The sequence below is a fragment of the Nicotiana attenuata genome, chromosome 6, assembly GCF_001879085.1.
Source record: "Nicotiana attenuata strain UT chromosome 6, NIATTr2, whole genome shotgun sequence".
NCBI lineage: Eukaryota > Viridiplantae > Streptophyta > Magnoliopsida > Solanales > Solanaceae > Nicotiana > Nicotiana attenuata.
This window is the reverse complement of record NC_031994.1, coordinates 30,539,246-30,555,054: the sequence shown is the minus strand read 5'-3', so window position 1 is coordinate 30,555,054 and position 15,809 is coordinate 30,539,246. Positions and strand designations below refer to the sequence as shown.

The 15,809-nt window shown below is 40.5% G+C and overlaps 1 protein-coding gene across 1 annotated transcript; it reads right to left on the bottom strand.

Annotated features, from left to right (window-relative positions):
* Window positions 13,971–14,267, bottom strand: LOC109227747. The gene has a single exon (XM_019392942.1). The coding sequence runs from the start codon at window positions 14,265–14,267 to the stop codon at window positions 13,971–13,973; it is 297 nt and encodes a 98-aa protein (XP_019248487.1).

The window sequence follows — 15,809 nt, the reverse complement described above, 5'->3', positions numbered from 1 at the left end:
GGACGGTCCTCGAAGCCCCCGTACCATAAATACTAAACTACTGTCCCAAACCGTTACAACCCCCCCCCCCCCCCAGAACCCCCCTACCTTCATCTCTCTCACAGCCCTCTCACCTGAACCGTAATGCCACCGTCCTCCGCCGTCTGCCGCCAGCCGGAAATCGCCTCTGCCGGCGGCGAGTCCCCAAACCACCCCAAAAATTCACCATAGCTTCCTCTCATCTCCCTCTTACCCATGCCACCATTTGTTTCCCTCGAATCCCAATGGAAATTCCCAAATATCCCAAACCCTAGGGCGCCGCCTTTGAATCCCCCGCCGTGGCCGACGGCGCCACCACCTTTGCCCACCAAATCAACACCCCTGAATCCCCTTCTCCCCCTCATTACAGAACTCTACTTCACTCCCCTCGAATCCCCTTCAAGTTGCTCGAATCTTGAATCTAAGAGCCCAAATTCTGGACCTGTGCGTGCAGGCTTTCTACCTCATTTCTTCGAATTTCGGAATGATTTTAGTCCTCTGATAACATTGCTCGTCTGTTCTTGCTAAGAACAAGCGGATAATGTTATTTGGGGACAAAATTGGAGGTTGGAGTTCATCTGGCTTCGAGCTCTTTAGTCGGTAAGTCTTTTCTTTCCTTTGGTTCTTTCTTTCTTTTCTTTGTCCAAGAAAACCCATGGAAGTTGACCAAATTGCTGACCAAATTCCGACTTTGACTCATGTCTACTCCTTCCAGATTTTCTTCTTAATTTGGTTACGTCTGATAAAATCCTATGTTCACCGCCTTTATTCAGTTTAATGTGATATACATGATTTTATAAAAGACGTCCCTTTTATTTTCGACACTTAATGAAGAGGACGTCTCAACTTCATAATGTGTAAATGTACGACAAAAGAATAGGAACACACATGTTTCTTGAAATAACATTGATAAAGTTTTCATTTGAACTTTGTCAAGTTTAAATAACATCTTACATGTGTTCAAATAACTTCTACTAACTTTTACTCNTTAAACACAATAGGCACAAAACAAAAGAACCCTAAGTAAGAGATCACAGAATCAGTGGAACGTTAGAACAAAATTAAAGCATAGAAATTGGGGAATAGCCCAGAAGTTCACACAAACAAGCAGAAATACAAACACAAACATATAGTGCTAGAAAAAAATCAAAAGATATAGTGATTTCGAAAGAGGTTCAGAAACCCTAGTTTTAAAAAGAAGAACAAAACGTTGAAAACTTGAGCAAACGTAAAGATCGAGTAGAGAGTAGTGTAAACACCAAAGAGTAAGTTAAAAATAGTTAAAAAGACAGAGATTTAAGAGGTCTAGGTAGAAATTAGGGTTTCGTAAGAAACCAGTGAGAGGTAAGAAACCTGGCTGTGAAACTCGTTAATAATGGTGTTCATAGCACCATCGGACCAAAACCCATCGGAGAATGGCCGGAGACGAACCAAGAAAAGCTTCCGGTGACCATCTTGTATGGTGGGGCTTCTGGGGTCTCGAAGATAGAGGGAATCAACAAAACAAGGTTTCACGGCGGCTGGTGGTCGAGAAAGGTGAGGCTGGAGGTGGCCGGAGAGGCGGTGGATTCATCGGAGAAGAAGAGAGCACCAGAAGGTTCTAGAGAGAAGGGAGAGCAAGAGACCAAGAGAGAGAGAGAGAGTCTCGTGAAAAATGAGGGGTCGGGGGAGGGTAGTTGGGATTTAATTTAGGAAATAAAATCTGGGCCGTTGATCTCATTTGATCAACGGCTCAGATTAGATCGAAGCTAGACCAGGTAATTGAATTGGGTGTGGGTCGGGTCTAAGTTGAAATTGGGCTGGGAAATTTGGGGGTTAGAATTGAAATCTGAATGGGCCATAATTGTAATGAGATGAGGCTACATTTTAAATAGCCTAGTTCTCCCTTTTTATTTTATAAAAATAGTTAAAATGATTTAAAAACAAATTAAAAATACTGAACTAATTAATAATGTATAAATATTAATCTAAAAATACTAGAAATAATTTTATAATTATAAAATGCAATTAATTGTAAAATAGGCTATAATTGCAATTATATGCAATTTAGCTTTAAAAATTCCAAACAAATGTGTAAAAAATATGCAAAATTAATTTTTTTATATTTTTGTATAAACATGAGAAATAAAAATGAATTATTCACCAAAATGATAATTTTGGGAATAATTATTGAATTTTGTAGAATTAAAATAGATAATAAATTGGTTTTAAAAAATCTTTTCTTTTTTTTTTAAAAAAAAAAATTTTTTGGACAAATACCAAAACACTTGGGTATGTTCATATATGCATATATATGTCATTTTGAAAATATTTTAAGTATAAAAAAAATACCTAGGGAAAAATTAGGTATCAACAGCCACCGTTTGCCATATAGATGGGCCTACTTGCGCTAAGCACACCCGGTACCGGTGGCAAAACTCCAAAATTATGGGGTTGAGCCCTTCATTCGAACCCATGGAGAATGGACCCAAGGCAAAGGGATATGTATAAACATACGTAAAACCCTCCTTGGTGAAGGTAACCCGATCTATCATATCCGGGGTGAGGATTTCAAGATTGGGGCAATTTCAATCCTCCTTCACTGTTGGGATACCGGAAGGGAGAATGGAGGAGGGATACCTACTAACATGCCAAGTCCGTGAAGATGCAGATGTGGCCTTCTCTTGAAAGTCGTTAGAAGTATTGAGTATTTTTGTTATGATGGTGCTTACAGTGGGAGGTTCAGAATTGACATCAACTTCTTTGTCCTTGTTTTTCTTTGGGCCTCCACCGAAGAGAAGATCAGAGTTTTCAAGGAGTGCAGTGAAAGAATCCATGAGGGTCACTGGAACTTTTGCTAAGAGAGTTGAAGAAGAGAGAAAATTTTCTAAGCAAGATGCAAAGAGGAAGTAAGGCTTATGAAAATTTTAGAAATAAAGGAGTAAAAATAATGAGTGGAAGGGGAGTTATAGACGGCAAAAATCGTGGTCATGATTAACTCGAGAACCGAAAAAAAATATTTGCTGAATCTTGGAGCAACATGTATTTTGGATATTAAATGTGAGAAGACGTGCGTCCTTTTAAGCGTCAAAGACTGTTCAGGAACTTTTCCGTCAAGAAAGAAGTCTTCACCAACTTCGCGGTAACACTAAGATGTGTTACTAGAAAGTAGAGGATTATTCTATATGAGGTAAAATTGGGTTATAAAATATGGTCGAATGGTAGCACGACACGTGAAGCCAAAGATAGGTAAAAGTCAAGTCAGGTAAAGAACAATATCGGATATAGCAAATTCAATCGACATCGGGTAAATCCCGTAGGGAGCATGGTTAACTCGAGAAGATCAAGTATTTGCAATCGAGTGGCATTCAACGAGGGAATATTTTTTAACATTAAATGAGCGACCGCTGCAGAGAATATTTGCATTCATGGCCTGTCGTTACATACTCATCAATGATTCTTTTATTATCATTTAAGAGGAGCCTCATCTTAGAATCTTGTTTCCCTAGGTAAAGCTGTAAATAGTAGGCTTGGTAGCCATTGTAAGGCAAGAAATTCTTTGCAAACATATGCTTTATTTTATTTTTGCTCTCAATTAAACAACTTTACTAGTTCTTTATCATTGCTCTCACTTTTGCCCTCTGAGGCATTGCGCTTGGAGTCACGCTTGTCATCTTCTTCAATTTCGATTGCTAAAATTTCATTTTTAATCTTATTTCTTTATCATTTTTGGATCAAATCAGTTCGCTTGTCTATAAACCACGTAACAAATTTAACTGTACCGTTTTACGGATAAACACGGATGAAATCCAAATATGATACTTAGTAGATCAGTAGACCATGCATGTTCTGAATGTGATACAGCTCCGGCCATGCATATAACGATGCTAATTCATCTTATATTTCTCTGAACCCCCAAAAGATTTGACAGAAAGAAAACGAGTAGACAGCATTATTCCAACAAAATGATGCACATAATTACAATTATCAAGTGTTTCCTGCGAATATCCCTCCATTATATTGATCAGAATTACTCATTATGAAGATTACAACAGCAGAAGGTCTTGTGGTAATGGAATCGGAATGCAAATAGCTGGAAAGGATTGGAACCATCAAACTTGCATTCTGCTACTCCAACTCTTCGTTTTTCACCCCTTCCTCTAAACACAGTTAGGCATTTCCCTGTACTGTGCGAAAGCCAAAATCTAAATTCTCTGTGATAGTATTTCTCAGGTGGAGCTATTGATTTCCAGTCAGCTTCTGCTAAGCTTTCCAGTGAGTTGAGCGATCCAAGTTTTACTTTGCCATGCTTGTCCACGGTGAGGTAACTTTGTCCCTTTGAGCATTTGTCCATGTAGTTCCTAAACCTGCCACTCAAATAATTGGACATATTCATACCGCCTGCCTGTGTAATGATAAACTCATATTTTATGCAGTAACTAATAAAGGAAAGTTACCTATGGTAACCAGAAGCTGAACCAGAGGTTGATTCCCAGCCGTAATAAGCATTGTATTTTTCAGATTCGCCGCCTTTAATATCTGGCACTGAGTACACACTTGTATCTTCGGAGCTAAAATAGTCAGATTGCAAGGCAGCAGCGATGAGAGAGTCGTCGAATGCAGTCATGTGGGGATAGGCTTCACTTGGAGGGCATTTATTTGTTTCACATTTGGAACACTGGCTGCAGAGGAGTTTGCTCTTCAGCTCAGCCGTTGCATCAGAAATGCCACAGGTCATTAACAGCACCAGAAGCAAAATATTTCCATCCATTTCAAATGTTTCAATATGCCAATTCAACTTTCTGTCTCGTAAGCCTTTATATAAGTATTTTATTAGTTTCTATATTTTGCAACCTTCTTGTTCTTGATTTCATCAGTGCCCTCTTTGTCTTATTAAGGATTCTGTAGCTTATATTATAAAGTAGTTAGCTTTGTTCTTACCAGAGAGTTTTACAACATTGAAGTCTTCTACTTTTTAATTAATACTACATCTTTTAGATTTCTTAATGACAGCAAATAAACTAGGAGCCACCTTTGTTTTTGTTCTTTGTGGTTCATATCGGAATCACAAAGTTAGAGGTTCCAAGAATTACGGCTGGCAATAAGTTCAGTTTGTCTTTCATTGAAAAATCTAACAAATGATAGACTACCAACAATACTATTGCTAATTAGGTGCATCATTCAGGGTCATCAAATAGGGGCTTGTTCTAACATATAAATTTGAATATAGATGTTCAAAAACAGTAATGATATCAGGTAACTATGTTGAGCAGTGAGGGCTTGTACTGGCTTTTTGGTTGGTTTTCAATTTTCATTAAATATGTTACTACTTGAGGATTTGCCTATCCATTTAACAGGCCTTGTATAATGTTGAACACAGAATCTCTTGATGTTCAACATGTAAAGACGCTGAGGTTCCTTCTGAAAGCATTAGCGTGATAGGTGTTACCTGCAGATCGCCACCTAAAGAACTAAAACTTAAAGCAAATATTATGGAACTTTTTGTCACTTAATGTAACTGTATTTGGTGGAAAAATAGACTCGCCACGTGGATTAATGATGTGCTGACAGGTGTCATGAGAGTCTGGAGCAATAAAGAAGAATGAAGGTTAGGAAAAGCATGGGTAAAACACCCACATGATTGCTTACGGGGATACCGCACCTGACAACTGTGGAAAAAAAAAGATAGGCGCGTGATGAACAATTAAAGATGGCAAGGAAGGAAGGCTCATTACCAGCCACAAATATGGAAAGAAATCGGCATAATCCTTGATTATGCGCGATTGATTATTATTACCATAATTGCTACAAATTAATCAAGTAACGGGCAATTAATGTAATAAATATTAGTAACGGGCGAGAATTAAGTAAGGCAAAGCAGTTACATATTGTGTCCCTATATAAATCCACCTTACCTTATTTTGTAAGATCATCAAGTGGTTCACGAAATAATATTGACAATCTCTTACGCTTTATTTTCTGCTAATTGAAGAATCTTGTTCACTCCTCTTGGAAGGAAGCTGCGATTATTTTCCTTATTCTCTCAATGTTTTGTTTCTGTTATTTCTTATTCATTTATATTAGGAAAAGAGAAGTACACTTGATTATTAGACACCCGAATGATTCTATTATTTGGTTTGACCACAAAAATTATTTTTTGGTTAAACAAATATGAATTATGTCTGCTACTAATGAGATTATTCAGGTGGGTGATGGAGAACAAGGAAGGCAACAAGGAGGAACTCCTTCACACCACACACGCACAACTACTCCACCACGTTTACGATAAAATTCGCTGGTCAGATCGGCTAATCGTAACGCTGGACAATAGATTGACAAATAGCCAAATGAGTAAGATAACTTGAAGCAATGCATTACTCAACAGATTGGTGAAGTCTTGCATGCCTTCACAAGTGGGCTGCCAAGTGTAGTTCAGGCTCCACCACCAATGAAGACGACTGTGGAAAACCCTTAATTATTCATGGCTTGAAAACTCTGAAAGTGAAAAACTACCAAATAATTCTGGAGTCGGAGGGTCAGGTATACCAAATAACTCTAATTTATAAAATCTAGTACTAACCTTGTAGAAACAGCTCAAGGAATAAAACGAGCGGATAAAGCAGATACCAGGAGTACCACATCTAATTAAAGGACTGGATATTGACAAGTATTCACAATAACATGGAAGCCGAGTGCACCACTGTTACCAATACTTAAAAAAATTAAGATGCCCGATATTCCTAAGTATGATAGGACTACTGACCCGCGGGATTATGTTACTGCATTTACTACAGTAGTCAAGGGCATAGATTTAACCAAGCAAGTCATCGAATCAGTATCGATGAACAAATTTGGTGAAACCCTTACGAAAGGGGAATTGACATGGTATTGTCTCTTACCAGAAAATTTAATTGACTCTTTTGCTGAACTTGCAAATTCATTCATAAAAACACATTCGGGAGCTTAAAAAGTAGATAAAATAATGGAAGATATCTTCAAGGTAAAGCAAGAGAGTACGAAATTTATAGCGTGGTTTATAGACAAGCGAATTGATTTTATCCCAAAATGATAAACAAATTAAATAAAATGCAAGACTTAGCGTTGAAATCGAGATAAAATAACAGACAGCTTGGTTCCGGGAGCAAGGCTTCCGAAGATAGCAATAAGAATAACGATAGATAGAAAAGAAAGTACTATTTAGCTTGGAATAATATGTAGCATAAATTTGTCAGAAAATTCGTGTCTTACAATGGCTGTTGAAGTCACTATTTATAGCTATATCTAGGGAACAATGTCCTAGGATCAAGCTCCTCTTTAATGAGAATAATGGGGGCCTGTCAATGACAATAATGAGGGCCGAGATCTTTGGAAACAACCTCTCTACCTTTATAGGCAGGGGTAAGGTCTGCGTACACACTACCCTCCCAGGCCCTACTTGTGGGATTACATTAGGTTGTTGTTGTTGTTGTTGTTGTTGTTATTGTAAAGGGGACCATTGATGAATATATAACGGCAGGCTATGAATGCCAAAATTCTCTCTAACGGATTGTGTATTTAATATTGAAAAATATTCTTCATTGAATGTCGTCCGGTGGCAGATACTCGTTTACCCTCGTTAACAATGTTCCGTTCGAGGTCTGCCCGGTGCTAATTGAAGCTGTTGTCCTCGGTCTTGGTTTCCACTCGCTTTGTCTTCTGTCTGTTTCCGGTTCCATGTGTCATTCTATCATTCGAGTATTTAATGTGAATCGGTTTTACCGTATACAATCTTGTCAGTGGCTTAGTTTGATTTAGTTGGATATCAATTTCTGATAATATAATGTTAATTTTTCCCCCATTAGGTATTTTCAAAATGCAACTAATCAAACCTAACAGAGGTTTTAGTAAACAATATGTTTGCTCAAAAGTTATCACTTATCTTATGAGTGCACAACAATGCAAATAAGTTACGGGAAAATCATAGCAAATCGTAATAATCCATTGGACCACAAGAAGGAAGCAAAAAGAGGTACACAGGATTAGGGGGAGAAATATTAAAAGCCTTTATTGATAATATTGGTTTGGTCTGCCTCTCCATGAAGAGGTTCAGAGCCTTACAATGGTGTTTTCACTTCCCATAAGATGGGTGTGTTTTTCTCTTCTCTCTCTCTCTCCATAGTGGTCAAGAAGCAGCCCCCTTTTCTAGGAATTCCACTCTTAGTATTTATAGCTGTGAGCTTCGTGATCTGGCGATAAGTGGCCGTGACCACGTTGGGATCTCGCCTTTATGGTGGCGGATAGGCCATGGCCTTGTCGATCGAACCAGATGCGGGTTGAACATCGTCAATTCTGAACGGTCGTGCCATTAATTAATCATGAATTAACTTAAAACGGGATTAGCCTCGTTAATTATCGTGGGGTCGAATTCTGACCCATACAGTTAGTCCCTCCGCTTATTGAGGTCGGGCCTTGGCCGAGCTCGATGAGCGGATTCCATTGGCTGTATTTCGAGAAACACGAATGGAGATGTCGACCATTGCTTCGGTCGAAGCCGAATTCTTTTTGGCGGTGGCCCTTAGCCTTGTAGAGTATTAGTATCCTGTTATTGGGCTATCAAGTCATCGTTCGATCGAGGTCGAACTCTCCTTCTGGGCGAAGGCACCCTTTTAACTTACTTCGAGTGAGGTCGAGCTGCATTGTGCTCTGATCCCTACGTTTGTTTTGGAAGCATACCCGTCGGCCGTGACGGACGGGTCGTACGTTGTGCGGCCGAGGAGTATGAGGGCACGCTTGATACGTGCTCGGCGGCGGCCTTAGCCGTTTACACGTTGGAGATGGCCGTAGCCCTATGCGCCGGGTACGTATTTGGTCACGTACAGAATTTTGAAGGCGTACGGCACATTCTTTCAATGTTCGCAGGCCGTAGCGATTATTCTGTCGGCGGCACGTTGGCGGATGGCTGAGAAGTCGCTTTGCGGAGCTGGTCATAATGACGCTTGCTTCGGCAGAACCGAACCGTTTTACGGTTGGTCGTGCAGTTAATGATGGCTATTGGGTTTCGCGAAAGCCATTTATGTTGCCTATAAAGGTGGGTTGAGGTATTCATTTCTCATATCTTCATTGTTCATCTGAGAGAGATTCTGAGGAAACTTTTTCATTCCGCAAATTCATCTTCTCCTTTCTTTCCTTTGATTGTGATAACCTTTATCTTTAGTAGATTAACAATGACAGGCAGTTCTTCCCACGATGCTCTTCCGATAGACATTTCGGTAGTTGAAAGGCCACCTCGGGCAATGGGAGGTGCAGAACAGATAGAGACCGGAGAAGTTCCGTCGGTTGACGAGGTAGTTCCTCGGCCCGGAGGTCCGGCGATTGATTTCACTGTCGATGGTGGAGTGGAACCGGTGGATGAAGCCCCGTTAATAGGGGAGATTGGGATGGCCCGATTACGGGAACAGGGGGTCATTCCCACCCATGCAGACATCATTCTTGCTAGAAGCGAGGAGAGGATCCACACCGACCGCAGGCGATACTGCGTTTTTTACGCCTATCCTTTCAGGTTGGGGTTCAAGATTCCGCTCCCAATGCTGGTGGTGGATTTCTGCCGTTATTACGGGGTGTGCCCGGGTTAGCTCACTCCTTCCCTCTACAAATTGTTGGCAATGTTCATCAAGTACGCGGAGTTGGCCCGTAGGGAGGTCACGCTACAGCATGTGCTGAGTCTCTACGCTCCCCAGAGAGTCCGTGGCACCATGATTCAGGCGTGCCCTCGTGAGTCGAGGGGCCTGGTCATGAGATTGGATGACGAGGTCGACCCTCGCCCTTTAGAGCACTTCTTTTACATCCGGACCAAGCATCTGGTGGCGGATGCCACTGGGTTTCCAGAGGCTTGGAACCGTGCACGTAAGTTCTTTAGTGGTTGAATTCCCTTTTCTTCCCCTATTTATGATTTGTGATCATGAGCGTTAACTCGTGTCGTTTTTGTAGCCGACAGGTCGCCGCCGGCCCCATTGTCTTGGATACGTGAGTGGGTCGAGGTCGTACTCCCCCATACGGTGGGGATACGCACATGGGCATCTTTCTGGGAGAGGCATGGCCGTAGGCCCGTGGCAGGTAAGAAATTGATTTCTTCTTCTGTTCCGCTTTGTTTCAACTTTATTCATCAACTTTGTTTTCCTGTGATCAGGGAGGGCACGCCGCGTCAGGGCCCCTCAGTTGGCTTTTCGTCGGCCGGGTGCAGTCGCTCGTCTTACTGCGGCACCTGTGTCGCGCTCAATACCGAGGGCGGCATCAGTTGAATCTTCAGCGGTTCCTTCTCCGGTACGGGGCGCATTTCGGGATGAGGGGCCGTCGGGGGTCGTGCGCCCTAGAGCGGAATCGTCATCAGATGGGGAGGAGGAGAGGCCGTTGATAAGGCGTAGGGTCGCGTTCGCGCCGGCTCCTCCTGTGGTAATTAATTTGGACTCCCCCCCAGCGGACGCGGAGAGGAGTGCGGCTGCGGCGCCTGCCCTTGAGGGCGGACAAACACTGGGTGTTGCCCTGGTTGGCTCAGGTCGTAATGATACCGTCGCTTCGGCGACTCAATCGGGGGTTCCAGTCGCTGAGACGGGAGGTAGTTCCTCAGCGGCTGCTAATGTGGGTGAGGCAAGCGCTCCTTCGGCGGCTGCGGCGGATGCTGTAGGGGGTGAGGATGAGTCTGAATCCGACTTGGATCCCGACGACGTCCGTATGTTCCAGGAAGGCTCCACCAATTCAGCGGTGCGCGCAGGGGGGCGATCTCGCTTCATCGAGGTTCCCACGGAATTGAACTTATTGCTCCAAAGGGAAAGCTTGGTGCCGCAGTTCGAGTTGCTATGCTCGGAGGCCGAGAATGCATCGTTGAGGGGCGTTACGGATGTCGGACTGATGAATGAAGTAGCCGTGATGGGCTTGAGGGTATGTACTATTACGTCGGTTCGCTTCTTCTTTGCCTTAAGTTTACTCTTTTATTCTAATCGTTGTCTTTGCTTTGCAGTCTTATCTGTTGGAGGTGGAGAGCATCCATCGAGCCAAGTTCCGCTCGGGGATATTTTTGCGGGTGCTGGAGAAGTATCGCCGCTACCGAGATCAGTGCCGAGAGTTGCGCGTGCGCTTGAGGAATGATCCTCGTAGCCGGGCCTTGGTCGAAGAGCTGGCGAGGTGGGAGCTTCAGATGCAGCAAATACTTGGCAGGACGAGTGCTCTCGAGGAGCAGCTCCGCCGAAAGGATGAGGAGCTCGAGGCGGTAAAGAGGGTCGCAACTGAGTGCGAGCGTCGGGGCAAGGCCAAGGCGGCAGAGGCCGCTACGGCATGGAGCGGGAAAGTGACCGCGTAGGAGGGTGAAGTCGCGGCATTGAAGCTTCAAGTGAGGGATGCTTCGTCGAGGGCCGAGGCTTTGAAGGAAGCTATCCGCGTGCACGAATCCCAACGGGCATTGGAAAGGGATGCTGTGGCCTTTAGAGAAGCGAGTATCGAGGAGCGGATTGGTGTCTTTGAGCAGGACGCCCAGGTCATAGCGGACCAGATCGCAGCCTTAGAAGAAGAGAATCAGCGGCTACGGGATCAGGCCGCTTCTTCCAGCCAGGCTCGAGAACTTTGGGTCTTTGCCGAGGCCCAACGTGATGTATATAAGAGTTTGTGGGAGGCTGGCGTCGTGACCGAAGCTGCTTTCGAGGGGGCGCGTCAGAAGGCTCGTGAGGCACGTGCCGACTGTGGTTTTGACGCGGCGACACCAGAGGCTGACGCTGGTGCAGACGGTGGCGCAGACGGTACCGAGTAAAAAGATGTTTATGCATTTTTTCTTGTCTTGTTCGCCGTTTGGCGTTTAGTGTTTCTGGTTTTTTTTAATTCTTGATTGATCGGCCTTGGCCGGGTGTAAGCGGGGATGACCCGCAATTGACTTTGTAAATATACAAATTTTCTTTTCCATTGCCTGCCTTGTGCTTGTTTTGTGTCACTGTTTTTCTTTCGTTCTTTAGAGTTTTTGTTGCGCTTTTTGTTGACCGTTCACGTTGGCGGCCCTAGTCGAATTTAAATCGACGACTTTAGTCGTGATAGAATCGACGGCCTTAGCTTATGAGTGCTCAAAAGTTATCACTTATCTTATGAGTGCAAAACAATGCAAATAAGTTACGGGAAAATCATAGCAAATCGTAATAATCCATTGGACCACAAGAAGGAAGCGAAAAGAGGTACACAGGATTAGGGGGAGAAATATTAAAAGCCTTTATTGATAATATTGGTTTGGTCTGCCTCTCCATGAAGAGGTTCAGAGCCTTACAATGGTGTTTTCACTTCCCATAAGATGGGTGTATTTTTCTCTTTTCTCTCTCTCTACATAGTGGTCAAGAAGCAGCCCCCTTTTCTAGGACTTCCACTCTTAGTATTTATAGCTGTGAGCTTCGTGATCTGGCGATAAGTGGTCGTGACCACGTTGGGATCTCGCCTTTATGGTGGCGGATAGGCCATGGCCTTGTCGATCGAACCAGATGCGGGTTGAACATCGTCAATTCTGAACGGTCGTGCCATTAATTAATCATGAATTAACTTAAAACGGGATTAGCCTCGTTAATTATCGTGGGGTCGAATTCTGACCCATACACGTATTATGTAGGCCGATGCTTTACACTGCACATACGAAGGTTCATATCTGATGAGAGGGTATTATATACGGTGGCGGAAGCTAGTGGGAATTGAACTTGTGACCTTATGAAGGTTTTGAACCCCCTTAACCACTAAACTACACATTTGGGTTGTGTTAAGGGGGTTCAAAACTTAATATATAGAGATAAAAACAAGATTTTGCCTTATATATATAGTGTAATTTTTCGGCGAATGGGGTTCGGGTGAACCCCTTGCGCCCCGTAAATCCGCCCCTGATTATATATAACTTGCAAACCCATACATTCGGTATTTTGCTAGGTGATCCTACTTTAGAAACACCGCCCTGTTGACATTTTTCCCCCTTTGATTATTTGCTTCAAGGCAGTGGCGGATTTATAGAATAGTTTATGGAGCACGTGAACCTATGATCTTTATGTCAAATTAGTATTTTATGTATATATTTTTTAGAATAAGTCTAATATTATTTGTTGGGCGCTCATGTTCTACAAAGGTTGAATGGTACACTTGATTGAATACTAAATTATTTACCCAAAAATAAGGATCAATTCTTATTTAATACTTTTTTCTCCTTTTTAGTGGTGAACCCATATTTTAGAAATCCTAGATCTGCGTGCTTCTAAGGACCTTTGGTAAATGCCGAGAGAATGTTAAAGTAAATAGAGAGTAAGAGTGAACGAGTCTAAAGACATAAAGAGAAGAACGAAAAGTAAAGGAAAATCATTAAAGTGAACCCCTCGTTCATTTCCACAACTGTAAATGAAAGTAAAACTTAGATTGTTCTAAATAGACAAGAGAAAAAGACAAGCAATTGTTCTAATTTGGTCCACAGACTTTAGTCGAATGAAACCCTCCCCCACCTACTCCATCTGTTGATGCTTGAGATATATTGGAGTTGGTTCATATTCAATATTGTCGTCACCGGCTTTTGGTCTTCTTTTTTTCATTATTGTAGGAAAAATCTAATAATTCCCGAATAGAAATATACTTGGAATTTATAGAGAACATGAATTTCTATGATTGAAAAAAAAAAAAAAGAGTAGGAAAATAGAGATGAATATGGTCTTAACAACCAAAACCTATATTCTAGTTGTATAAGTGGGAATTTTATACACACAATAGGTGTGTGTTCATTCTCAGAATTTTAGAGAAAATGCTAGCTTAACAAAACAATCTTTGAGTAATAATTTAAACTTGCAATATTTGAGCTAGTAACAATTGATTCACTTCTTTTGCGACAATTTACATATCAGAAATTTCACCATTTCAAGCATTAAATCACCCAATCAAAACAAAGATAATAATAAGTAAACTAAATCACAAAATTCAAGGAAAGAAATACTTTAATTTTATCTTCATACACCACCAGTTACACATGAGAACATTCTGTGACTTGTGAACCTCACAAGTTGTTTATCCTTAGGAGTAGAAACACTGTTCAATCCGCCGTCGTATTTGACGTGAAATGACTGAGTCCGCCGGTGCCGGTAATTCTCTGCACCGCCACCATCAGCCGCCACGAGGTAACTTTCATTTGGATAAAAGTCTTCAATGTTATAGCTGTTAGCGCCTGCAGAGGAGAGGGATTCGTATTTTCGAAGAGTTTTGTTCCTTTTGATGCTCTTGTACACCAATGGAATTAGACCTTCCATATATGCCGAAGCTTCTGTTTCTTAATTTCCTTTTTCTTGGTTTGGAACTTGAAAAGGAAGGAGCTAATGTAGCAGAGAGAAAAAATATATGAATTACTTCAAGACTTTTGATGTTGGGTTTGGTTGGGGAGTCTAGCAAGTTTGCTTTCTTTAAATATATAAATGTCTTCTCTTTTTGGCATATATTTTTCAACTGATATTGGTTGGCACACGTAATGTTAGTTTGACTTACAAGAAAGACGTTCTTCCTCCCAATCATACACTTGTCTTGTACTTAATTTTTGTATATCTAAACAAAATTATACTATCAAGTTACTTGCAAGATAGCTATATTGCTCGTAACAAGTAAAATTAAAAGCTTGAAAACTAAGGCAAAAGAAAAATTACACTTGTAGCAAGTTAAATAGTACTGAAAGAATTTTATTACACTAAACGTGTTATTTTATTGGAACAATGTTGTTTGTGAGTTCATTACTCAAATGGTTACTCAACTATCCCAAATTATGTCCTAAAGTCACTTTTCTTTGTTTGTAACAACAAAGTTATTGAACTATGCCTATTGCACTCAGAAGGTCACTCAGCTAGATTTTCCTAATTTTGGATTGCCAAATACCTATTTTACCCTCTAAATTATAAACATTTATCTTCTTTTTATTTTTTTAAAAAAACTTTTTCATATTATAATTTTTCCCTTTTTAATTTACATTATGGACTTACCTATAGAATAAATAAATATTATTTATAAATTAAAAAATAAAAAGTATTTAAGCATATATAATGCTGGAATAACAAAATAATGAGCATAGTAAAAAAATTAATTAGAATATCTGTTAGTAATAATAATTTTTGTATTAACAACAAAAATTTTAAAATTTATTTACACAATTCAGAATATATATATATATATATATATATATATATATATATATATATATATATATATATATATATATATATATATATGCACAACTTAACATAGCATATTTTACCCTATATACAGATAGTCCCCCTGCTTTCCGGTGACATACTTTGTGTTGTCGGAAAGTTGGTAGAAATATGAATAATTGCGTATAATTTTCAAGAATATATAATGTATATTATAAAAATATATTTATTTAAATAATTATTTTTATATTATGTGCACCGAATATATATTTTACAACCTTTATTTTCTTTCATTCTAAATTGTGTAAATAAATTTTTGAATTTTGTTGTTAATACTAAAAAGTTTAAAAATAAAATAAAATGAAGATAAATGTTTATAGTTTAGAGGGTAAAATTGGTATTTAACAATTAAAAATTTGAAAAATCTAGTTGAGTGACCTTCTGAGTGCAATAGGCGTAGTTCAGTGACTTTGTTGTTACAAACGAAAGAAAAGTGACTTTAGGACATAATTTGGGATAGTTGACTGACCATTTGAGTAATTGACTCTCTTGTTTGTAGGAAGAATAAAGGGCTCAGATTTTAATTTAATTATTATTTAATTCGAAAAAATATCAGTAGCGTGTGTTAATATATTCTGGACTCTTTCTTCTATAGAC